Raw genomic sequence first — 27,257 nt, 5'->3', positions numbered from 1 at the left:
ACAATTATTTTATGAAATGTCAAAAAGTGAAACTTTCTGTTCTGTTAAGAACTGTGCCCTCCCTCCCTTCACCCCACCCCACCCCCACCCTGAAGCCCAGAGGGGCTGAGCACATCCTAAAGGCAGGCTGGCCCCAGTGATGCCAAGTGTGTACAGCATCACGGCACAGTTTCTGGTGGGATTTTTTTTTTTTTTTTTGGTTGTACTGGGTCTTTGTTGCTGCTCAGACTTCAGTTTGGGCAAGGGGGGGCTACTCTCTAGTTGTGATACGCAAGCTTCTCATTGAGGTGGTTTCTCTTGTGGCGCACAGGCTCCAGGGCACACAGGCTTCAGTATTTGTGGTACATGGGCTTAGTTGCCCCTCCACATGTGGGATATTCCTGGATCAGAGGTTGAACCCATGTGTCCTGCATTGGCAGGGGGACTCCCTACCACTGAACCACCGGGAAAGCCCAGCAGGCAAATTCTTTACCACTGAGCCATAAGGAACCCCCCTGGTGGGATTTTTTTTTTGAATATTTATTTATTTGGCTGTGTCTGGCTTTTGTTGTGGCTTGCAGAATCTTCCTTTGCAGCACACTGGACTCTTCAGTTGTGGTGCATATGGGCTCCATTTGCTGCTCCTGGGCTGTAAAGCACATGGGCTTCGGCAGTTGTAGCACGCAGGCTCAGTTGCCCCAAGGTGTATGGAACCTTCGTTCCCCAACCAGGGATTGAACCCATATCTCCTACATTGCAAGGCAGGTTCTTAACCACTGGACCACCAGGGAAGTCCCATGGTGGGATTTTAAATGAGCTCCCAGTGGTTTTTGTCATGTTATCAAGGAGATGACTCAGCCAGTTTATCAGAAGCATCTTTGTTAGGGCTTCTCAGGTGGCACAGTGGTAAAGAACTCACCTGCCGGTGCAAGAGACCCAGGAGACGTGGGTCTGATCCCTGGATCGGGAAGATACCCTGGAGGGGGAAATAGCAACCTATTCCAGTATTCTTGCCTGGAAAATTCCATGGACAGAGGAAGAGCCTGGTGGGCTATAGTACATGGGGTCTCAAAGAGTCAGACACGACTGAGCATGCATGCACACATGCTATAGGAAGCACTATAATTCACGGTCACATCACATGCCCTGGTGGCTCAGATGGTAAAGAATCTGCCTTCAACGCAGTAGACCAGAGTTTGATCCATGGGTTTGGGAGATTCCCTGGAGGAGGGCTTGGCAACCCATTCCAGTATTCTTGTCTGGAGAATCCCAGGGACAGAGGAGCTATATAGTCCATGGGTCACAAAGAGTGGGACCCATCTGAAGCAACTGAGCGCACGTGCACTCACATACACACACATACACACACACACACACAGGTGAATATGCCTGATGAACAGGCATATTGTTGCCGGATTGAGATGCAAAAATCCTCAACAAATTACTAGTAAATCAAATTCAACATTTCCCATTTTACAGATGATAAAACAAACCCGAGGAACTTAAGAAACTTGTTCAAGGCAACAAAGCTACTACTAAGTGGCAGATTCATCTGCAGACCCAAGCCAACCTATTCTAATGCTATTCAGGAGATTGACAAGTAAGAGCTTAATAGGCAGCCCAGAAATTCCAAATGCGTGGAGACCTGTGGTCCCACAGTACTTCTGAGAAACTGCGTGCTGAGTATCAGCACTGGTAAAATTCCCAGTCTGGTGAGGGAAGGGGAGAGAAGGCCAGCACAAGTCAGGGATGCTATTTTGTCCATCGTACTAAGGGAGTTAGACTTAAGCCTGTGAGGACAAGGAGAGCTGCGTTTTAGAAAGATCAGTTCAGTCACAGGGTGCAGATTGGTTGGAGAGGACAAAAGAAGAGTCAGGGAAGTCTCTGTGCTATACAGTAGATTATCATTAGTTATCTGTTTTGTGCATATATCACTAGTGTATCTATGTCAACCCCAATTTCCCAATTCATCTCAGTGCTCTGCGGTAACCTAAGTGAAAGTTATTCAGTCATGTCTGACTCTTTGCGACCCCATGGACTATACAATGAGCGGGATTCTCCAGGCCAGAATACTGAAGTGGGTAGCCTTTCCCTTCTCCAGGGCATCTTCGCAACCCAGGGATCGAACCCAGGTCTCCCACAATGCAGGCAGATTTTTACCAGCTGAGCCACAAGGGAAGCTGGTGGTGATGTAAATGAGAAGGAAATCAAAAAAAAGAGGGGATGTTTGTATCTGTATGGCTAATTCACTTTGCTGTACAACAGAAACGAACACATTGTAAAGCAACTACACTCCAATAAAAATTAATTTTTAAAAATTAGATAGGTATTTAAAAAAAAGGCGGGGGGGGAGGTGAGTTAAGAGCTACTGCAATGGTGCAAGTGAACCAGACAGAGTCCGACTGTAACTGAACCGGACCCTACGGGGCCTTTCTGGAACAGACCCCCTCCCCCATGTCCTCTGCTGCAGCTCATCTCTGAAGCACCCAGATAACAGTATCTGATGCACACTTCCTGAGCTGTTAAACAGATGCTAAAACCTTCACCAAACGGAAGCAGTTAACTACTTAATGACCATGAGCACACAGCCTGCCTGCCTCCTGGATTCTAAGAAATAATAATATGAATCCCCGTGACACCTCCCAGTTACCTCACCATCAACCAATCTGAGAATTTTGCACCAGCTGATCACACACCCTGGAACTCCCCTCCCTCACCTGGCCTTTAAAAATACCTTGGTGAGGAATTCCCTGGCAGTCCAGTGGTTAGGGCTCTCTGCTTTCACTGCTAGGGGCCAGGGTTCAGTCCCAGGCTGGGGAACTAAAAGCCCACAAACTGTGCACAGCATTGTCAAACAAATAAATACATTAAAAAAAAAAACTGTTGAAACCCACTGGGGAGTTCAGGCTTTTGAGCATTAACTGTGCTGGACTCCTTGCTTGGCACTTAATAATAAACACGGAACCTTCCTTTACCACAACCTGGTGTCAGCAGATTGTGTGTGCTAAGTAGCTTCAGTCCTGTCCGACTCTTTGCAACCCCATGGACTGTAGCCCTCCAGGCTCCTCTGTCCATGGGATTCTCCAGGCAAGAATACTGGAGTGGGTTGCCACGCCCTCCTCCAGGGGATCTTCCTGACCGGGGATCAGACCCAGGTCTCCTAAAGAATTGCAGGCAGATTCTTTACCATTTGAGCCACCAGGGGAGCCTGATGGCAGTAGATTGGCAGGCCCAAATTTTGGTGGTGACATCAAGGCGGTGGATCACGGAAGGAGAGGGTAGGTTCGGGAGTGACTGAGAGGTGCATTGAACAGACTTGGTGAGTTAGTGAGGGAATAAAAGGTGCTTCAAATGACAGAAAATGGGTTTCTGGCTTGGGCTGATGTTAATGGGAGAGGCAGAGAGGAGGAGAGTGAAGACGGGGACCTCTATTTGGACCTGTTGAATTTGAGATGCCCAGGAACTTACACTCAGGGCACCCGTGGGGTAAGTGTCTTAACCTCTGCAGAGCATTTAAGCTGGAGACATAAAACAGAATAGATGTGAAGAACTGATCTACATACTCAATACTGTTCTCTAGAATCACCCAATTAAAAACCCAGTATTGTCATATGGTTGTTCTATTTTCACTCTTTCTTTTTTTTAAATTTTTTTTATTTTCACTCTTTCAAACTCTACTGCGTGTTCATTTACTGATCTTTTTCATTAGTGTGGTATAGACTGTCAGCGTTATGTCCTTGCCTAGACTCTTTTTTTAAAAATTCATTTATTTTGGGTGTGCTGGGTCTTCACTACTGTGCAGGTTTTTCTCTGCTTTTGGCGAGCGGGGGCCACTCTCTAGCTGTGGTGTGCGGGCTTCTCACGGCAGTGCCTTCTCCTGTTGTGCAACATGGGCTCTGGGGTGTGTGGGCTCCATTAGTTGTGGCACATGGGCTCAGTAGTTGTGACTCCTGGACTCTAGGACCCCGTGTGGGATTGTGCCAGACCAGAAATGGAACCTGTGTCTCCTGCATTGACAGGCAGATTCTTTACCACTGAGCCACTAGGCATGCCCTAGCTTGACTCTTCAATGCTACCCGGACATAATATTATTCTTCTCAGTCTGCCAGTATTCATCATATAATATTAGAACAATTTTAGTTTTTAAGTTTAACTCTTTTAAATACAATATGATGTATATTAGCAGATGTGATTAAATTTTACTATATTTATTGTAAGTCCATGTGTCCAAATACATTAGTAACAAACGGATGATGAAAATAAAAAATTCTTCCATAATTCCCAAAAGAGTCCAAAATGGGCAAAATGCTTTTGCATGTCTGTGTTGAAAATGAGATTTTTATATGTTGAAGTAAATAGCAGTGCCATTTTATAGCATTTTCCTTGCTTTGATTTTGTGACACAATTCTTCAGAGTACTAACTGTGAATAGGCTAGCACCTCAGTGCTTAAAATAGGTTCAAGAAATGGTTCTTTTTTTCCACCCCTCCATTCCAAACCATCGAGGGAATTAGTTGCACCACTGAAGTACATTTCTTTTCTGTTTTACATAGTCAAAATTTTTGCTAGTTTCCTTTCTAAAGATTGAAGTAGGACATTCAGAGTCATGTAGATTTACTGCTAAGGCTTACTATTTTTATTATTGGCAGACTGATATAGTCAGTGTAAGACATTGTGCTTTGTCTCTTATAGGATAATAGTAATGCCATTGTAATGCCATTGACACTTTTAGTGTATTGGTCAATGTAAATATCATAATTTACTAAAACTTGCATGCAAGTTGCAAAAATAAAACAACTTTACAGGACAGGAGCTTAAATAAAACATGAAATGGTTTCTGCTGGTGCTAGCATAGTATCTGACTAGTATCTTTCTCCCCGCAGCAATACTTTGAGGTGGAAGAAGAGAAGACATCCCTGCATGACGCAATGACTGTCAAAATGAACATTTTGTTAAAAAGACTGAGGGAGAAAGAAGAAGTCATTAAGGAATTACGAGAAGAACTAGACCAATATGAAGAATATGGATTTCAAAAAGTTGTAAGTTTCACAGCAAAGAATAATTTATGTTAATATATGTAAATGAAGTTACGGCTGTCTAAAAGCTTGGGTTTGGAATAAAGGGACTACAGTGGATGTATCTTGGGTATCTTCTTCACAAAATAAGACAGTTCAACCCTTTTTTTGCTCAATAACATAGTCTAGAAAACCCATAATAATTATAAATAGGAGCAGTATAATAGTTCTCAATTTTTATTTGCAAGGGAAATAAAATAACCTATCTCCCACCCTAGAAAAGCATGTAAATACATTTTTGTTTTAATACAGAAGAGTCCCACCCTTTTTTTTCAGTTCAGTTAATCTGAAAGACACAAAACTATCTCAAGTCAGAGGCTTCCAAGAAACCAGCTTGTAACAGGATGACCTTCCATAGAAATGTCAAGAAGGAAAATTCTCAGAGGAGTTTCGCCCTGTTCTCCCTGTTGTAGTGGGAGCCAGGAGCCGCTTTACTGCTCCACGGACTGAAGAGAACAAAAGTGGGGAGAGAGAGAACGCAGAAAGGAGAGCTTAGCTACCTGCCGAAGAGATGAATGAGAAGGATCTGGACGTTGTGGACCCTGAACACAAGTTTATTTTCATCTCAAATCAACTCAAATAGTCATAGAGGGGTTTTCATATTAGGTTCTAAGAGCAAGAAGTGGATTGTTGGAGTAGGAGAGGTGACCAGAGAGGCCAGAGGATCACAACCTGCTGAGTGTCAACTGGCAGGGGTGCTTCCTCACCTCACAGCTCAGTTCACCAATGAGGAAGCAGAGACTTACCCATAGCATGCAGCGGGTAAATGCTGACGTGGCATGAAAACCAAGGTCCTTCTGAATCCAAAGTCCCACATAAGGAAATGTAGCTTTTTCCCCTGTATAGAGTAAGAATTAAAGGTTGCAATATACATATATATGTGTATACACACACACACACACACACACACACATATAGGGTTGGCCAAAAAAAGTTTGGGTTTTTCCATAGGATGTTATGAAAAACCCAAATTAACATTTTGGCCAACCCAATATATACACTCTTATATAACTTATATATTTATTATATGTATATTATATTATTATACTAGACTATGGTATTACAGTATATATATAAATCAATATAACATATATAATTATTATAATTAAGTGTATAGTGATCCCTGTGTATGAAAGTGAAAGTTGCTCAGTCATGTGTGGCTCTTTGCAGCCCCTTGGACTATATAGTCCGTGGAATTCTCTAGGCCAGAATACTGGAATGGGTAGCCTTTCCCTTCTCCAGGGGATCTTCCCAACCCAGGGGTTGAAGCCAGGTCTCCCACATTGCAGGCAGATTCTTTACCAGCTGAGCCATGAGGGAAGCCCAAGAATACTGGAGTGGGTAGCCCATCCCTTCTCCAGAGGATCTTCCTGACCCAGGAATAGAAACAGATTCTCCTGCATTGCAGGCGGATTCTCTACCTGAGCTATCAGGGAAGCCCCGGTCACTAAGTGTATATCACTAAGTGTACATCACTAAGTGTATAGTGATCCCCGTGTAGATACACATAAATATTGACTCGTGTGTGTGTGTGTATATATATATATGGGAAAACTCTGAGAAGTAATATATCAAAATGTGAATGCTAGGAAGAAGAAACACTTCCAGGTTGCTGGGCTATTTAAGTGTAGTCCTTAGTGTATCTAAGTCCCACACTAGTATTCTTACTTAAAATCCCCAAAGTTAGAAAAGATAAAGAATAGAACTTGCACCATTCTAAAGGACTTTGTTTATTAACTGGGGAAAGAATACTTTGTTTAATCTGTTAGAATTCTCTATGTTCTACAAACACAACAAAAAACAAAACAAACAAAAAAAGAATTCTCTATGTTCTAAAAAAACCAGAGTATCTTCTAAGCAACTTAATATTAAGTATTCTTATCATAGATATAATATAATTGAATATTATTTCTTTTTACATATTCTGACCACTTTGGAGGAAGAGATGCATCCAATTTTTGCATTTACTTTTCTTATCTTGGGTCTACATTTACTCTTAGTTTTTTGGAGAAAATAATTTAATAGAATTATTAGTAGAAAATTTAATAGAAAAGTTGTAATAGTTTTGGCTTTTATTCCTGCCCTTGACTAATGATGTCCAGCATTGATTAGCAAGGCAATTTTGATCCAATTATTTCCCACTTGTGAAATGAAAAGTGATCTCTGCCTAGCCAACAGTGTTATGAGGAGGATTTGTTGTGGTGAACATGAATCGCTGTGAGTTCTTTGAAGAAAGGCATGCATATAAATTCTAGTTATCATGATGGGGAAATACACAAGTCTTTATTACCACCTGGTTTACATTCCATAAAATGCACTGTTGAAAATATCCCACTTCTGTAATTGAGCTTCCAACACGAGGTCTTTCTTGGTGTGTTTACACCTCCGATTGTCCTCAGCCTGTTAACTGGTCTGTCTGGACATCCTGGGCAAAGAACAAGATGAGGTGGGCGGGGCTTGGTGAGGACCACCGGAAGTGGGAGGGTCCACCCCTGCTGTTGTATAAACAGGTGTTCTCTGCATCTGGTGGCATTCTGAAGACCTTGATGGTGGTTATTGTTCAGTTGCTCAGTCGCGTCCAACTCTTTGTGACCCCATGGACTGCAGCACGCCTATCCTTCACTGTCTCCCAGAGTTTACTCAGACTCATGTCCATTGAGTCAGTGGTGCCATCCAACTATCTCATCCTCTGTCACCCCCTTCTCCTTCTGTTCTCAGTCTTTCCCAGCATCAGGGTCTTTTCCAGTAAGTCAACTCTTCATATCACGTGGCCAAAGTATTGGAGCTTCATCTTCAGCATCAGTCCTTCCATTGAATATTCAGGGTTGATTTCCTTTAAGGTTGACTGGTTTGATCTCTCTGCTGTCCAAGGGACTCTCAAGAGTCTTCTCCAGCAGAAGACCTTAGTTGTTTCACTGTATTTTGTCTCCATGGACACCACATCAGTATTGCTGTAAACAACTTAAGATTTGAGGAAGGTGAGACTCCTGATTAACTGAGTGTATATATACATTTTCCCCAGCACCAGAGGACCCTAGTGAAACACCATGCTAGGGCAATGCAGAGCAGGGCTAGTGTACCTTTCAGTAGGATGGACATGAGCACTGCAAAAGCAGGTTATATAAAAAAAAAAAAAATTTGAAATTTCTCTTAAAAAATCTTCTAAGAACTAGCTTTCCTAGAACTCCATGCCACTCAAGTTCTAGGTGAAGTAAAGTCACTCAGTCATGTCCAAATCTTTACAGCCCCACAGACTGTAGCCTGCCAAGGCTCCTCCATCCATGGGATTTTCCAGGCAAGAATACTAGAGTGGGTTGCCATTTCCTTCTCCAAGGGATCTTCCTGACTCAGGGATCGGACCTGGGTCTCCTGCATTGCAGAGGGTTTCTTTACCGTCTGAGGCACCAGAGAATCCCTAAATTTGAAATTTGAAATTTCATCTAATACGACTGCTCCCTCTAGCGGTGTAGAAAGCTCAATACAGCAAGTGTCTGAAATTAGATTTGTAAAACCAAATTTGGAGAAACAATTAGAAATTCTCAAAGCAGCAGTCAAAATAACTCGCAAAAACAACTTGAAATAAGAAAATTGAGTAAGCAATAAGAGAACACTCTAGTTTGTTCTTTCTCATAGTCTGATCACATAAATTACTTCACCGTTACTAGTCATAATCTCTCTCCAGATTGTTTTAGAGTAAAATCTAAGAATGACAGGAAAAGGAAGGTTTAGTAAACATTTAGCTTAGCTTATATTTATGACAAGATGGAAATCAGAAAAAGGGATCTCATCAAGTTACAGAAACCTCATCTCTCCAGGTCAGAACATCCTTAATGTTGAATTTTCCCCGAGAGGGCTTCACTTGGTGTCTCAAATGGTAAAGAGTCTGCCTGCAATGTGGGAAACCCAAGTTCAATCTCTGGGTTGGGAAGATCCCCTAGAGAAGGAAATCACAACCCACTCCAGTATTCTTGCCTGGAAAATCCCATGGATGGAGGAGCCTGGCAGGCTACAGTCCACAGGGTCAAAAAGAGTTGGACATGCCTGAATGACTAACACACACACACCCATTCAAGGGCTGAGTGTCTTTTCAGGCTCTGTGAACCCCCTCAATGAGTTAATGGCACTCTGCTATAGTTTTGAGGTTGCCGTGCTATATGCTGATAAATCCATTCAAGAATTGCTGAAGGAGCTAGCTGGTCAGGCTAATGTGCCTGTGTGTCTGTGTACCCACGCACACACCTGTGTGCTTCAGTTGCAATTAGAGTTGTTTTGAAAAGACTTCATTTTTCTTTCTTACCCCAACATGGATGAGCTATGCAACCATCATGCCCACCCACCCCCGCCACCACCAATATGTAAACATGACTGTTTGTTGCTGACAGTTTTGAAACAGAGCCGTCATTCAAGAGCGGCAGCTCTGCAGGGCTGCACTGCCCCAGTGGGCCACTTTCTTGGCTGTCACTCACTGGGAAAGCACCTGCTCGTCTCTGTGACTGTCACACAGCATGGGCATGTGGCAGAAACCCCTGCCCCCCACCCCCAGCATCAAATTGAGATGTCCAAGCACTGTACGCGGAGCCTGCAGAATTGAGACGCCAATGTGGCAAAAGGGAGACTGCTGGGAAGGCATCTGCGGTGCCCCAGACAGTGCTTCTCTGCCTTTATTGACTGTCTGTGTGTATGGGTCACCTGCAGCTCCTGTTAAGATATAGATTCAGACAGGACTGTGTTGGGGCCGGAGATTCTGCATTTTCAAAAAGCTCCCAGGTGATGCCGAGGCTCCTGGTCCTTGGACCACATTTGGAGTAGTGAGGCTCTTGAGAACACCCATTCCCAAAAATGGTTCTTTCACCACTGTTTGGGATTCTGAGGCCTCGGACAGGGATACTGCACATCCTGTGGCTGTTCACAAGAGAAATAGCGTGTGAGCCGGCACTGAAGTCCTAGCGTCCACTGCATGATAGAAGAACTCTAAACTGACGAGTTCCTTTATAAATTTTAAGTCCCAGAGTGACCATGGATCGCACTGCAGGCTGTCTTGGGCAATAATGTAGCTTTAAATAGCTTTAACTAGTTAACCACCTTTTAATGATCTCCATCCTTCTTAACTTCGGTTTATTAACACAGCTTGTTTTAAAGAAGTCTCCTGGTTTCAGTGAGCCCAAGCTAGTGGTGTGGGCAGATGGTAGGAGAAACACCACCACAAAACCTGCCACTCAGAGTGTAACAGATGACCGTAGCCGCCCAGAACTATCCCTTTGTTCATTTTGCTAATGAGTGTCCTCATTGCTGTGGGAATCTGAATAGTTAATTACTTGCAGTTCCTGCAGCTGACAGATGGTGGGGACAGAGCTAAAGGTTAACCTCTCAGGAACTGGGGCTGTCCGTGGATTTGCGGGAGGGGGGAAACCCTTGAGTTGGAAGTGTTCCCTTGTTTCCTGCTTTTCTAGGAGATTTTTAGAAAACCCATTTAGGTGCTAGCTGCCACCTCTTGTAAATTTTACACTTCATCTGATTATTCAAATAGTTCTCGTTTAGTTTATTATAATGGATGCTCACATAATCCACAATGGATGTTCATTTTCTGCCACTGTTAGGAAATGTACATTTAAGCCAATTAAGGCAAACGCTGTTTGCTTTTTAAAAAGCTTTTTCAGCCTAGAAATTCATTCTTTGATGTTCTCAAGTTGAACCATGTGGGACAAGAAAATAATGACTGGGATTCTTTCTTGTTAAGAAAATAGTGTTATTAGTTATTAAATTTGTTAGTTCTCATTAGTTAAGAATGAATTGGGCTTAAATAATTTAAGTTGAATGATGAATCAAAATCATGAAGATTCACAATTGGACTTAGTGAAAATTTAATGTCATCATTATAAATATTAAGTCTGGTATAACTGACTTCATTAAAAAGTCCCTTGTTGTTTTTCAAGGGTTTATTCATGTACTATAAAACATGATAGCTACATATTTTTCTTTTGAACCATTATGACCACAGAAGAAACCTTTTTTTTTAATGATTTACTTTCAGTTATCTCTAAAGTTAAATAAAAGTATACTTTCTAAAGGACACTGGTTATATTGGGAGGAATGACTTTTTGGGAAGAATGATTTTGTTTTTGAGAGATTTTATTCTTATGTATTTGCAATCATGGCATTGCTACTAAAAGAATAGCTTATAATTCATCTGAAAATTAAAGTTTAAAAGTATTTCTAGTGTCCATATTGATTTTGAACAAAGGCATATAAATACTTCTGTCTCTTATACTGTAATAATACAATGACTTTCAAGCATGTTCTTTACTATTTTGAGATTGCATAATCAGTTTAATATTTTACCATCATGAAATATAAAGTTCTGCATCAGCTTCTCCAACTCATTACATCTTAATTTTAAAAAGAAGTGCAGCAAGTAAAATCTAGACAGCCATAAGCAAGTATAGTCAGATGTTTTCAATAGATTTGAAACACACGAGAAGAAGAAAAGAAGAGTAGCTGTCCCAATAAGCTTCTATTGCGTAAGAAAAAGCGTCTCCCGTAATGGACATGGCAAGATTTAAACAAAAGACGCACATAATAAAAATGTAAATGAGTTTGCTTTACTAAAACTATAACTTTAAAGTCTTTTGTTGTAAGTTATCCTGAAACCTTCTTACAAGGTAATCACTGTTTGCATAGAGATTTAAACCGAAGTCTTCAATAGCATTCAACGCCTGCACAGTCCCAGTGTGACAGGCATGCAAAGCCACGTTAATGTTCAGAATATGAATTGCCTCTGGGTGGCTCCTCCACCCAGCAGAAAACCCAACTGTGTGGATATCCGTGTGCCTGATGGGCTCCATGCGGCTCCCAGCCTGAAAACGTCACCACTTTGACATGTGGTGCGCTCCTCTTGACACTGGCAGCGCTGACACTGGGAAATGCCACAAAGGCAACAAGCCCCCCGCCTTGGCTGTGCACTCTGCCCCCCGCCCCCCGCCCGCACCCCCTTCCCCCGGCGCTGCTGCCCGTCCACGGTGCCCCCAGCCTGCCTGGTTACGGCGGACAGCACTTCAGACGCACACACAGAGGGAAGTGTGGGTGGAGGGCCCCAGCTGCCTCCCCGGACACAGCCTCCATAATGAATTGACCTGAATGATGGGGGCACACAAACAGTATGATATGCATTATTCCTGTCAATAAACTGTCCCCATGCGCTGTGGTCTTTGTACAGAAGGTACTGCAGCCTTTCTTCCAGCAAGCTCTATTTTACTCTCCTTCCCTTTTTACTATTCATATTATAAGTGTGTAATAGAATTCAGAAAATTATATGATAGCTCTTCTGTATCTGTATTGTCTCGTCTTGCATATTTAAATCCTTGGCTCCCTGCTTAGAAATATGGAATTCTCCCTCTTTTAGGATTCTTTTATCAAAGAGAGCAGCCCTCTGAGAACAACTCTAGAAAAGGAAAATTCGGAGTTCAAAACGGAAAATGAGAGACTGCTTCAAGTCATTTCAGAACTCGAAGAAGAAATCCAGCTCAATGTAAAAGAAAATTCCGTATTAGGTAAATTTTAGAGTCATTTTTGAGAAAACTCTATACATTGGGCACTTTTATAAAATTCATGCCCATGCTTGTCTTTTTCAAACATGTTCTTGTTACCAAACCATATTTACATTTAAAATATCAGCTTGTTAGCCACTTTTAATTTTCATTCTTTTCTTGGGACAGAAATTGGTCATACTCCCCTAGCCATGCCTTTCTAACTCAGGGTGGTTGTTTTTAAATCCAAGCATTGACCTTTGAAAAATGTGCTCGTCAGTGCTCAATATCACTTAGAAACATTATAAATATTAAACAAAATTTCATGTGCTTAATCTAAAACCTAAAATTTCTAACATTTTAATATTTGAGCGTATATATTGAGGTGTGCTTTGTGAAGAAACAGAATTGGCCCTTCAGGAAAATATGCTTCTACTTACAACTTTATCTTCAATTTTTGGCACAAATTTTAAGTACAAAATTTCCATTTGTTGACCCTATACCCCCTTCTTACACACCATAAACATTGGTAAACATTGCATTTAAATCATTGAAGTTGGATTGCTTTAAAGCTTTTACAGGCAATGCTATCACTGTATTTATGTTAGTTATACAGTTTTGCCCTTGAGTAGGCAATATAAAGTTTGTAGCGAAACATTTATAAAAGCAGATATGGGGCACTGTTTCTTGGATGTAAGTTATACCACGCCAGTGTAGTTTCATTTCTCTCCTGATGTGGTGTAATCATGCGTCTTCAGGTTTTGGTATTTCTTACTCAGTCCATAAAGTGCCACCTGCTAAAGCAGTTTGTATTGGCTGTGACTAACAGCAAAAATGTCCCTTGCTAGACTCGATGAAAAGCTTTCAGCCTTCAGCCACACTTGGATCTTGAACTTAGTTCTTAATCCCTATCTGACCAGCCGTCTGAACAGCAGGAAGAAGGCTGTGAATGTCAAGGGCAGTTGTGAAGGTCATAGTCCTGCTAGGACTTGCGTCCACCATGCCTGCCAGTGGTGTATAGCCTGCCCTGAAGCAGGCAGATTGAATACAGGGCTATAAGCTTGTAATTTCATGGTTGGCCTCTCTCTCCTTTTGTTTACAGAAGATGAAATTATAAGTCTGAAAGAGATGGCAGATAAGGATCATAAAACTATTCAAAAGGTACTGTAACTTTTTTACATTGATGAATGACTCTTTTCAATGGAAATATCAGCATAATTAATGAAATAACACTACGCCCCCGCCTTGTCTTGTGATGTTGAGAAAAGTCGATTCCTGTATTTAGTGTTGTTTGGGATTATTTCTCTAGTAATGAGAAAGGATTCCATCTTGAAAATGAACTCATGTTTTCTTTCATTTGGCATAACTGCATGTCTACCTTGTTGACTGTAAGGAATTGAAAAATGTGACACAGGGAGTCCAAAGATATGCTTGTGGAAAAATGATATTATTAGGAATGGGCAGCCTATTTTCATATCAGATATTGTTTTATCTTCATTTCTCTGTATGCGAATGAACTGGGTTTGTATTTTGCAGAAAATCTGTATTTAGAGCAGGGAATGCTTTTGATATCATAAAGATCAAGATTTCCTGGGGCATGCAATGTCGCAGAACCACAGCAATTCCTACCCTCCACACCCAGGTCAGGGGCTCCTGCTTTCAGCTTTCTCAACTCTCAAAACCCTTCTCTGTGATGGTCAGCCTGCACAGCCAAATCCCCTGCGACCCAGAGTCAGCACTGGTCTCTTATCTTTTCCCAGTGCTGAGCACTGGTATACTTAAAAATATTCTTTGAGTGATTTCATAGAATAAGAATGTATCTCTAGAGTTCACAAAATTTACAGATAAAAATGTGAATTTATATCCTCGAATTATTCCAAATCAAGTTTTGCACAAACTGAATCGAGAATCAATTTTTAAATGAAAATTAAAGTTAGATAAAATTAAAAATTGAGTTCCTCAGTCATGCTGGCCTCATATCCAGAGCTCATAAAGCTTAAGATTCAGATTTCAACCTAGATTTTGCACTTCTGGTATTCTTAGGTTTTATTTTTCATTTAAAAAAAAGTTTTTTTAATTTTATTTACGTACTTATTTACTGTCAGTGGTGCAGTGCACATACAGGATCTTAGTCCTCAGACCAAGGATCAAACTCACGCCCCTGCAGTGGAAGGGTGGAGTCTTAACCACTGAACCACTAGGGAAGTCCTATTCTTATGTTTTAGATAAAATTACTTCCAAGAACTGTTTTTTATTTTTTGGCCACACGATATGGGATATCTTAGTTCCCCTGCCAGGGTTCGAATCTGAGCGCCCTGGATTGGCAGTGTGGAGTCTTAATCACTGGGCTGCCAGGTTAGTCCCAAGAATTATTTTCTGAAGAAATGCATACTGTGACAGGTCAGAATTGGGAGATGTTTCCTATGATCACTGAATCCATCACAGGTTTTCACAACATGAAGTCATTTTCTGGTGCTTGAGCCTGTTTTCAATGGTGAGGATGCAAGTGTCATTCTTACAGAGATAATGAGAGTATAAGAATAGACCAGTTTAAACTTCTTGGCACCAACTTTTAAGGTTAAAAATGAAATCTTAGCTTTCTAGTTTTACTTAATAACCTGCAAGGGCATCATGTCAGTTTACGTAAATATTTCTCGTTTCTCAGTCTGTGCTATCACTGGTAAAGATGAGTCGGACAAGCCTACTCTTCTCTGGGAGGAGTTCAAGGAAATTTAAAAAAAAGTCCCACCATTAAGGCATCAATTAGAAAGAAACATCCTCGCTGAGTGTCTGGTCATACTTTGTATGAGCTCAAGTATTCTGATTAAACGCTGCCTTCATTCTCTAGAGCTGCACTGCCCAGCGTTAGCCACGTGTGGCTTATTGAAAGCCTATGTCTCGTGCAACTGAGAAACTGAATTTTAAATTGTTTACTTTTAATTTTTAAATTTCAATATAAAATACTGATACTTGTTTCAGTTACTGAAAAACTTTTATGTATATTTTGAATAATTTGAACATGTGAATGTACATTTCTATTTGTAAATTTTATGAAATCTAAATGCAGATCAAGTATCTGCCATAAAATTTTAGCCTTCAAATTGAGATGTGCTCTAAGTGAAAAATACACACTGGATTTCAAAGAGTCAGGTGCTGTAAGAAATGTGAAATATTTTGCTAATGATTTTTTTGCTGATGATTTTTAATATTGATTATTATATATTTAAGCTATTTTGCATCGTTATTGGTATAAATAAACTATATTATTAAAGTTAATATCACCTTTTTTTACCTTTTTAAGAAAGCTGTTTAAAATTCAGTTTTATATATGACACATATTTTTATTTGACAGTTTTGTTCTAGACAAATATAGCAAATCTGTAGTTTGTTTGATCATATTTTTTATCCTGTCTCCCTTCTTTTTTTCTTTATATGCACTGGGCCTCCACACACATGTTGAATGTAGGCATGACTTGGTTTTGAGCAGGAAAAATCTAGACCCTTGGGTCTCTGTTCCATTTCTGACACTATAGTTACTTGGGCCGGTTTCTCATTCTCCTTCTTCCTGAGTCTCACAGGCTTACCGTGTGGATAGAATGAGATAATGTACGTCAAAAGGCTTTGTCAATTGGAAAGCAGACCAGGAGTTGTTGACCAAAATGAGAGCTAATATTTACTGGTTTGTTTCCAATATCCTTCATTAAATCAATTGTTCAGCAATGTTCATTAGATGCCTTTTAGTGCCAGGCACTGCTGAGATACAGAAACTTTATACACACATACACAACACACATGGGCTTGCTGTGAAAGAGATCAAATCTAGAGAGAGAGACAATAACCACAGGAGAGTGTGATGGGGCTGTAATAGATGTATGTACATAAAGAAGAGATGCCTTCATGGCAAATAGATGGGGAAACAATGAAAACAGTGAGAAACTGTATTTTCTTGGGCTCCAAAATCACTGCAGATGGTGACCGCAGCTGTGAAATCAAAAGACACTTGCTCCTTGGAAGAAAAGCTATGACCAACCTAGACAGCATATTAAAAAGCAGAGACATCACTTTGCCAACAAAGGTCTGTCTAGTCAAAGCTATGATTTTTCCAGTAGTCATGTATGAATGTGAAAGAAAGAAAGTGAAGTCGTTCAGTCGTGTCCGACTCTCTGCAACCCCATGGACTGTAGCCTACCACACTCTCCGTCCATGGGATTTTCCAGGCAAGAGTACCCAGGGATCGAACCTGGGTTTCCTGCATTATAGGCAGATGCTTTACCGTCTGAGCCACCAGGAAAGAGTCTCGTATGAATGTGAGGGTTGGACAGTAAAGAAAGCTGAGCATTGAAGAGTTGATGCTTTTGAACTGTGGTGTTGGAGAAGACTCTTGAGAGTCCCTTGGACTGCCAGGAGATCCAACCAGTCCATCCTAAAGGAAATCAGTCCTGAATATTCATTGGAAGGACTGATGCTGAAACTAAAACTCCAATACTTTGGCCACATGATGCAAAGAACTGACTCATTGGAAAAGACCCTGATACTGGCAAAGATTGAAGGCAGGAGGAGAAGGGGACGACAGAAGATGAGATGGTTGGATGGCATCACCAACTCGATGGACATGAGTTTGAGCATGCTCCAGGAGTTGGTGATGGACAGGGAAGCCTGGCATGCTGCAGTCCATGGGGTCCCTAAGAGTTGAACATGGCTGAGTGACTGAACTGAAAATTGACCTGGAAGGTTCTAGAAATGCTTCACAAATTGTTCCAGACCTGTCTCCTACTCCTTCTCTTGAACTGATTCCAGGTGTTTAGGGTTTCCCTGGTGTTTCACACGGTAAAGAATCTGCCTGCAATGCAGGAGACCTGGGTTTGATCCCTGAGTCAAGAAGATCCCCTGAAGAAGAAAATGGCTACCCACTCCAGTAATCTTGCCTGGAGAATCCCATGGACAGAGGAGCCTGATGGGCTACAGTCCCTGGGGTTGCAAAGAGTTGGACACGACTGAAGCAACTTAGCATGTATACATGTAGGAAGGTGGAAGGCTACATACGAATTGTGAATGTGTAAAGTGTAAGTTACCCCCGTGGAACTCTGGTGTGGCTGGAGCAAGAGGTGGGATCTAGTGAGACCACGTGGTGAGATTTGTGTGAGCACAGGAAGAGAGGGGAGTCTGGGGTGTGAGGAAGGAGTAAACAGAAACCAGAAGAGCGTACAGGAGCAGCTCAGAAGCCTTGGATAAGCTACATGTTCCCCTTTGCAGCCCGCTCTCAGCTTGCAGTCGCGTCTGACTCTTTGTGATTCCGTGGACTGTAGCCCACCAAGCTCCTATGTCCATGGGGTTTTCCAGGCAAGAATACTGGAGTGGATTGTCGTTTCCTCCTCCAGGGGATCTTCCCATCCCAAGGACCAAATTGGCATCTCCTGTGTCTCCTGCATTGGCAGGCAGATTCTTTTACCACTGGGCTACCCGGGAAGTCTTTCATCCCTGGATACAATTAAAAATGAGTTGAAAATGGGACTGAAACACTGTTAAGGTTCAGCAGCTTTTATGTTTAAATTTTAGTAGTCAAATGACAGCTGAATCTGTTTCAGCTGTGGCTACAAGATGAATTTCCTTCTGAGAGGGGATGGACCAGCAGTCAGAGATTATATCCCAGGTATGGCAGTGTCGGGATACAGGGCAGCGTTGGTTGCTATGGGGATGGTTGGGGGCACAGCCAGCCTGGATCATAAGAGATCATGGAAGTTCAGAGGAAGGGCACCGAGCTGGCCCTCAGAAGAAAGGTTAGAGTTCTCCAGGAAAGGATGAAAGGGAGAGAAGTGGGAAGAGCCAGAACACGTATAGGGGGGAAGGTACGTGACTGATTACAGCGGGAGGATGTGTGGGAACAGGGGTGGCTAGAAGCAGGGCACATGGCTGAGGATTGTTATGCATTTCGGGGGGAGTGTGAGTTGCCTCCTGAGTGAATGGGGCATCTTGGACACTGGGGCAGGATGGAATTCGTGTTTCAGAGAAAGAACAAATGGAAGAAAGGAAAATCCAGGTCCAGAGAGACACCAATTAAAGATTTCTTGTATAAACCAGGATAACTTAATAGAAAGTCCCGAAATAGGAAGAAGACAGTGACACGGGGATGAAGAAGCAGGTAGATGAATTCAAGAGATGATTAGGCAATAAAAGCCATGGCCTTTGATAAGATTGAAATTGGGAGAGAGAAAGGAAGAGAAGTGGAATGCTGACACTCAGATGAAAATGAGTACAGTGGTAGAGCAGCAGAGAGTGGATTTCACAGAAACCAAGCAAGAGGCTCGAGAGTCCCTTGGACTGCACGGAGATCCAACCAGTCAATCCTAAAGGAAATCAACTCTGAATATTCATTGGAAGGACTGATGCTGAAGTTGAAGCTCCAATACTTTGGCCACCTGATGTGAAGAGCCAACTCATTGGAAAAGACTCTGATGCTGGGAAAGATTGAGGGCAGGAGGAGAAGAGGGTGGCAGAGGATGAGATGGTTGGAGTCAGTGGACATGAATTTGAGCAAACTCTGGGAGATAGTGAAGGACAGGGAAGCCTGGCCTGCTGCAGTCCGTGGGAATTGCAAAGAGTTGGACACAACTTAGCGACTGAACAATAACAACGAGAAAGCAAAAGGCTCAAGAAGAGAGGATCCATTCCAGCATTTCCCAGAGGCCAGGTGTGCAAAAGACTAGAAATGAAAGATTGGATAATTAGCTTTGGCAATTAAAATGACCCTGGTAAGTCAGTTCAGTTCAGTCACTCAGTTGTGTCCGACTCTTTACAACCCCACAGACTGCAGCATGCCAGGCCTCCCTGTCCATCACCAACTCCCAGAGTTTGCTCAAACTCATGTCCATTGAGTCAGTGATGCCATCCAGTCATCTCATTCTCTGTCGTCCCCTTCTCCTCCTGCCTTAAATCTTTCCCAACCTCAGGGTCCTTTCCAGTTACCCTGGTAATTAATGAGGTCATTTTACTGGAACATGGTAGTAACTGAGGAATGGAGTGAATGCAGACATGGAGACAGTGTGCATGGGCAGTTTTCTAGAAGTTTGATAGTGGATGGCCAAAGAGAGGTCAGAGAATGGTTGGAGGGGAATGTGGGGTTGAGGGAGGAATTTTTTAAAAGATGAAGCTAGAGCATTTTTAAGTGACATCAGTGGAAAGAAGAATGAGTGGGTAAAAGTACAACAGAGAGAAGAGATCACTGATAAAAGACCCAAGGAGGCAGGAAGGCTTGGAGCCAGTGGCTTTGGTGTTTGCCAGTAACTGATGCCCTTTGGAAACTTAATGACACTTCTTTTCAGACCAAGGTATAATGACTCAACAAAAAATCTTTTCCTTTCCTTCTATTTCTCATTCCTTTACTTTCTCTAAACCTGCTGTCCAGCCTTTCACATCTTCAACACCACCACCACCTCCCCTTCTGAGGCTCTCAGGTACCCAGACCCAACTTTCCCCAACCCTGCCATTGGAGACAAAGAGATCCTTGCCTTTAGGTGACATTGCATGATGGTTATGGGATTTTAACTCAGAGTCACTGCTCCCTCCTTCTACCCATCCTTTTACTTGGATCTAATTAGCAGCCTTTGAAAAAAACACATTAATTTATTCAAGTACAGTTGGTTTGCAATGTTATGTTAGTTTCTGCTGTACAGAAAAGTGATTCATCTATACATATATATATTCTTTTTCATATTCTTTTCCATTGTGGTTTATTGCAGGATATGGAATGGAGTTTCCTGTGCTATTCAGTAGGACCTAGTTATCTATCCACTTTATATATAGTCATTTATATCTGTGATCAGCACCCTTTCTAACCACCAGTGCCTCTCTTCCCATCGTTACTACTTTCCCCAGTTGCATTCCTCTGTGCTGTTCTCTAATTCACAGAGAACACAGTAGACATGTGGGTTTTTTCACCTCTGCACTCTCTTGCTCACCCTGTCACTTAGCCTAACTTCTTTTCCTTCTCATCGGAAGAGGGGACCTTCCTCTTTGCCCTGACCCATCCTTCCACTTACTTGCCTGACTCCATCTTCTCCTTCCTTCTCTTCTGAGACTTTTCTTCATCAGCCAAACTCTCTCTCTTTCTCCCTCTCTCATGCCTTTAAGCATCCCCCACTAGCCTGTATACATAGCCAAGCTATCATTCTGGGTGGTGTTCCTTGACTCTGGTCACCCCTGAAGCCATTGTCATTCACTCTTCAAATATCAACTAAAGTAAACTTGTCTATGTATCTATTAGCCTCTTCTTCACACTGCCGCTGTTGATAAGTTCACAGTGAGATTCATCTTGCCCTCAATCATGAGGTCAAGAACTATGTCTTATCCTTTATTACCTTTATATGAGCCCTCAAAAATGTCTACTGGAAAAAAAACAACTTTGATGTTCATCAAAGTCAGTGTCAAAACTTGATCTCGTTACTCCTCAAATCTGGACTCAGCTGTGTTTCCCACTTAAATGAATGACATTGATATCTGTCCCAGAGGACCAACTGACAGATCAAGGGTCCTTCTCTGCTTTCTTCTTCTTCGTTTTTTTTTTCCCTTTGGCTGCTCTGTGTGACTTGTGGGAGGGATCCTAGTTTCCTGACCAGAGTTTGAACCTGAGGGCCACGTCTTAACCTGCTTCTCGTCCCTTTTCTCCACAACAACGTTGTCACAGAGTTGGTTGCGGCCCCATCATTTGCCCATTTGTATAGATTCCTACTTCATTTTCCTATCTCCACTCTCTTCCCTTTCAAGTCTAGCTTCCATGCTGCTGCCATGGTTATCTAATACCCCAGTCTCACTTACACGCTACAACCTTCAATGCTTTCTTTCCTATTGTCTTCAACACGACATCAGACTGTCTCAAAAGGTTCTACATGATTTTTATGTGCTGGGAGCCACTCAGCCCTTTCACATTTGCAGTCTCAAGTTCTTTCCAGAAGAACTCTCCAAAGTAGGTTTTATTATCCTAATTTTATAGATGAGAAAACAGACTTGAAGCATAGAATTACCTCACCCACACGGTGTAAGCAGCAGAGCTCTCTTCTGAACCAACTCTCGTTCTGTACTTTATACCAGTCTGCCCTCCCCTCCTAATTGAGGTGAGCAAAGCCCCTCATAATATCACCCTGAATTTCTGCCTCCCTTTAATTCCTGCCATTCTTGTCTATATGCATCCTGGGTCCACAAACACCAAACCTTCCCCAGTTCCTACATTACTTCAGGCTTTGCTGTGGTTACTTTGCTGTCTTTATTACCATTTTCTTGGCCTTTTTCTTTCTCCAAATTGTTGAACTTCTACAGATCCTTCAAGACCTTTGCCAAGTAGCCCTTCTGTGCCATTAACACCAGGGATAACCGATCTTTTTATAATTACAGGATTACCAAGTTACGTGGAGTTTTAGGCTTTTTGACTCTGAAGACTTTATGTATTCACGTTTTTCTTACATATTACAGTCATTTTTTTCACACTGTTCTCCTAGTACACTGTAGGTGCCCTAGGGAAGGGAATTGTTCAACTTCACTTCTGTGCCTCCACAGCTGAACAGAATGTCTGGCATCTCAAAGGTGTTCCATACATGTTTATTAGATTAGTGAATATATGAGTTAATTGAATTGAATGGATGTCAGAATGAAGGGTTGAGTTTTGTCAGTATTATATACCACACACACACTATCATTTAAAATACTGAGGCAAGTCCAGTTGGTACAAAGGCCCTACAGTATATACATTGACAGTTGTTTTCAATTGATATGAATATGGCTTGATATGTATATAAATACAGCACTAAAACCTAAGAGAAATGGTTCATATAAAGGGTAAAGCAAAATTTTTCTTTTTGATAGACAGACTTACTTTATTATATACTGATGTCACATTTTGGGGGGGAGTAGGGTGAGAAAGGTTGTAAATAAACAAAATGGCATTCTCTGTGTTTTGCCTGCTTGTATAGTTAAGAAATAATTATATAATAGTATGTTATTATTACATGGTAATCTGTGGCCATTTAATTTTTGCTTTGATCCTATTGGGATCCATTTTTCTCACATTTGGAATCAAGATCTTTCACTAAATTTCATTGAAGGGGAATTTCAGGTGTTTTATTATCTTTAATCAGATTGTAATATTCTTCTCTTTCAGCTAATTGGTGGCAGAGACAGATTAATAAGTGAGCTTGAGCTTGAAAAATCATTAGTTCAAGATATGGTAAGGGGATTTACATTATTTCTTAATAAATTTGAATCCAGAAATTTGATCGTGAAAGTTTTATAAACTTTATTTTTAACTGTTTGCTGTGAACTTTTTGTTTCACTTTTATCAACAGTCTAAATGCATTCATAATTATAAACATTTTAAATGATTGTTTTGTAGAAAACAATTTGAATAGTATTATAATAAATATGCTTACTATGTAGAAGAGTCTTAAACAAGAAACAGTATTACAATTTAAAGCAGTGTACAAAATTTTTGTATTTTATTTTAGGGATTTAAAAAACAAAAATGAGAGCCCAATATTTTGAACGATTTGCTATTTTTAGTTACAAATTGCCATAAGCGGCAACAAAAAACAGCCCAGCCAGATATTTTGGCATTCTGTGTTTGTCTCATAAGAAAACACTGCCTTTTTATGTTCTTTTAAGAGAACTTTCCAGACGGCTGGTCTTTTATTTTATCAGTTGACTACCCACCCCCCAGCCCCAGGCTCCCCCACCTCACCCCCCATCCAGCTTATGGTGTCTTACTTTGGCTTTCAAACCGATCACCACTACTATGTCTTTGTTACAGTAAACTGACTGTGTTTATTATAATCAGAAATAAAACACAGCTTGACTTGCGTTCTAAATGTGTTTGAAAAGAATATGATACTGTTTAGAAGAGAAAAGGTTGTTCATAGGAAACCAGCGCCACTTCAGATATTGAAACATTCCCTTCTTCACAGCTTGTCACACTTTGTGCCAAGTCATGACTGCTTCCCTAACTCTGTTTTGTTGCTCTCAGCACCATGTGTTTTGGGTGCCTTGTCAGAGAAATTAATGCAAAACAATGCTCTGGGATTACAATAAAGCCTTCTATGAAACCAGCTTGGGAATGCAGGCAAGGAAAAAAAAATAATGATGGCTAGCAAGCCACAGAAACCATGTGTGAACAAATGTGTTATTTTGAACTCTTTACTTTTTTTCTAAAATTTTTATTTTTGGGGGGTGCATAGCTGATTAACTAATAATGCTGTGATAGTTGAAGGTGAACAGCAGAGGAACTCAGCCCTTCATATACCTGTATCCATTCTCCCCCGAAACCTCCTCCCATCCAGGCTGCCACAAAACATTGAGCAGATTTCATTAGATCCCATTTGTTTAGTTTTGCTTTTATTTCCAATATTCTGGGAGGTGGGTCATAGAGGATCTTGCTGTGATTTATGTCGGAGAGTGTTTTGCCTATGTTCTCCTCTAGGAGTTTTATAGTTTCTGGTCTTACATTTAGATCTTTAATCCATTTTGAGTTTATTTTTGTGTATGGTGTTAGAAAGTGTTCTAGTTTCATTCTTTTGCAAGTGGTTGACCAGTTTTCCCAGCACCACTTGTTAAAGAGGTTGTCTTTTTTCCATTGTATATCCTTGCCTCCTTTGTCAAAGATAAGGTGTCCATAGGTTCGTGGATTTATCTCTGGGCTTTCTATTCTGTTCCATTGGTCTATATTTCTGTCTTTGTGCCAGTACCACACTGTCTTGATGACTGTGGCTTTGTAGTAGAGTCTGAAGTCAGGCAGGTTGATTCCTCCAGTTCCATTCTTCTTTCTCAAGATTACTTTGGCTATTCGAGGTTTTTTGTATTTCCATACAAATTGTGAAATTCTTTGGTCTAGTTCTGTGAAAAATACCGTTGGTAGCTTGATAGGGATTGCATTGAATCTATAGATTGCTTTGGGTAGAATAGCCATTTTGACAATATTGATTCTTCCAATCCATGAACACGGTATGTTTCTCCATCTGTTTGTGTCCTCTTTGATTTCTTTCATCAGTGTTTTATAGTTTTCTATGTATAGGTCTTTTGTTTCTTTAGGTAGATATACTCCTAAGTATTTTATTCTTTTTGTTGCAATGGTGAATGGTATTGTTTCCTTAATTTCTCTTTCTGTTTTTTCATTGTTAGTATATAGGAATGCAAGGGATTTCTGTGTGTTAATTTTATATCCTGCAACTTTACTATATTCATTGATTAGTTCTAGTAATTTTCTCGTAGAGTCTTTAGGGTTTTCTATGTAGAGGATCATGTCATCTGCAAACAGTGAGAGTTTCACTTCTTCTTTTCCTATCTGGATTCCTTTTACTTCTTTTTCTGCTCTGATTGCTGTGGCCAAAACTTCCAACACTATGTTGAACAGTAGTGGTGAGAGTGGGCACCCTTGTCTTGTTCCTGATTTCAGGGGAAATGCTTTCAATTTTTCACCATTGAGGGTGATGCTTGCTGTGGGTTTGTCATATATAGCTTTTATTATGTTGAGGTATGTTCCTTCTATTCCTGCTTTTTGGAGAGTTTTAATCATAAATGAGTGTTGAATTTTGTCAAAGGCTTTCTCTGCATCTATTGAGATAATCATATGGTTTTTATCTTTCAATTTGTTAATGTGGTGTATTACATTGATTGATTTGCGGATATTGAAGAATCCTTGCATTCCTGGGATAAAGCCCACTTGGTCGTGGTGTATGATTTTTTTAATATGTTGTTGGATTCTGTTTGCTAGAATTTTGTTAAGGATTTTTGCATCTATGTTCATCAGTGATATTGGCCTGTAGTTTTCTTTTTTTGTGGCATCTTTGTCAGGTTTTGGAATTAGGGTGATGGTGGCCTCATAGAATGAGTTTGGAAGTTTACCTTCTTCTGCAATTTTCTGGAAGAGTTTGAGTAAGGTAGGTGTTAGCTCTTCTCTAAATTTTTGGTAGAATTCAGCTGTGAAGCCATCTGGTCCTGGGCTTTTGTTTGCTGGAAGATTTTTGATTACAGTTTCGATTTCCTTGCCTGTGATGGGTCTGTTAAGATCTTCTATTTCTTCCTGGTTCAGTTTTGGAAAGTTATACTTTTCTAAGAATTTGTCCATTTCATCCAAGTTGTCCATTTTATTGGCATAGAGCTGCTGGTAGTAGTCTCTTATGATCCTTTGTATTTCAGTGTTGTCTGTTGTGATCTCTCCATTTTCATTTCTAATTTTGTTAATTTGGTTCTTCTCTCTTTGTTTCTTAATGAGTCTTGCTAATGGTTTGTCAATTTTGTTTATTTTTTCAAAAAACCAGCTTTTAGCTTTGTTGATTTTTGCTATGGTCTCTTTAGTTTCTATTGCATTTATTTCTGCCTTAATTTTTAAGATTTCTTTCCTTCTGCTAACTCTGGGGTTCTTCATTTCTTCCTTCTCTAATTGCTTTAGGTGTAGAGTTAGGTTATTTATTTGGCTTTTTTCTTGTTTCTTGATGTAAGCCTGTAATGCTATGAACCTTCCCCTTAGCACTGCTTTTACAGTGTCCCATAGGTTTTGGGTTGTTGTGTTTTCATTTTCATTCATTAAACTATAAGTAAGGTGAAAAGACAGCCGTCAGATTGGGAGAAAATAATAGCAAATGAAGAAACAGACAAAGGATTAATCTCAAAAATATACAAGCAACTCCTGCAGCTCAATTCCAGAAAAATAAATGACCCAATCAAAAAGTGGGCCAAAGAACTAAACAGACATTTCTCCAAAGAAGACATACAGATGGCTAACAAACACATGAAAAGATGCTCAACATCACTCATTATTAGAGAAATGCAAATCAAAACCACAATGAGGTACCATTACACACCAGTCAGGATGGCTGCTATCCAAAAGTCTACAAGCAATAAATGCTGGAGAGGCTGTGGAGAAAAGGGAACCCTCTTACACTGTTGGTGGGAATGCAAACTAGTACAGCCACTATGGAAAACAGTGTGGAGATTCCTTAAAAAACTGGAAATAGAACTGCCATATGACCCAGCAATCCCACTTCTGGGCATACACACTGAGGAAACCAGATCTGAAAGAGACACATGCACCCCAATGTTCATCGCAGCACTGTTTATAATAGCCAGGACATGGAAGCAACCTAGATGCCCATCAGCAGATGAATGGATAAGGAAGCTGTGGTACATATACACCATGGAATTTTACTCAGCCGTCAAAAAGAATTCATTTGAACCAGTCCTAATGAGATGGATGAAACTGGAGCCCCTTATACAGAGTGAAGTAAGCCAGAAAGATAAAGAACATTACAGCATACTAACACATATATATGGAATTTAGAAAGATGGTAACGATAACCCTATATGCAAAACAGAAAAAGAGACACAGAAATACAGAACAGACTTTTGAACTCTGTGGGAGAAGGTGAGGGTGGGATGTTTCAAAAGAACAGCATGTATACTATCTATGGTGAAACAGATCACCAGCCCAGGTGGGATGCATGAGACAAGTGCTCGGGCCTGGTGCACTGGGAAGACCCAGAGGAATCGGGTGGAGAGGGAGGTGGGAGGGGGGATCGGGATGGGGAATAAGTGTAAATCTATGGCTGATTCATATCAATGTATGACAAAACCCACTGAAATGTTGTGAAGTAATTAGCCTCCAACTAATAAAAAAATTAAAAAAAAAAAAAAAGAAAAAAAAAAAA

The 27,257-nt window shown here is 40.9% G+C and overlaps 1 protein-coding gene across 1 annotated transcript in view; it reads left to right on the top strand.

Annotated features, from left to right (window-relative positions):
- C23H10orf67 (chromosome 23 C10orf67 homolog) overlaps positions 1-27,257 on the top strand; it is a 161,246-nt gene that overhangs the window by 90,558 nt on the left and 43,431 nt on the right. Inside the window, exons 7-10 of the mRNA XM_043882788.1 lie at positions 4,862-5,017; positions 12,453-12,600; positions 13,679-13,737; positions 22,724-22,789. Coding sequence (XP_043738723.1) covers positions 4,862-5,017; positions 12,453-12,600; positions 13,679-13,737; positions 22,724-22,789 — 429 coding nt within the window. The remainder of the gene's footprint in view (positions 1-4,861; positions 5,018-12,452; positions 12,601-13,678; positions 13,738-22,723; positions 22,790-27,257) is intronic.

Source organism: Cervus elaphus, chromosome 23, assembly GCF_910594005.1.
Source record: "Cervus elaphus chromosome 23, mCerEla1.1, whole genome shotgun sequence".
In the NCBI taxonomy this organism is placed as follows: Eukaryota; Metazoa; Chordata; class Mammalia; order Artiodactyla; family Cervidae; genus Cervus; species Cervus elaphus.
This window is presented reverse-complemented; position numbering and strand designations above follow the sequence as displayed.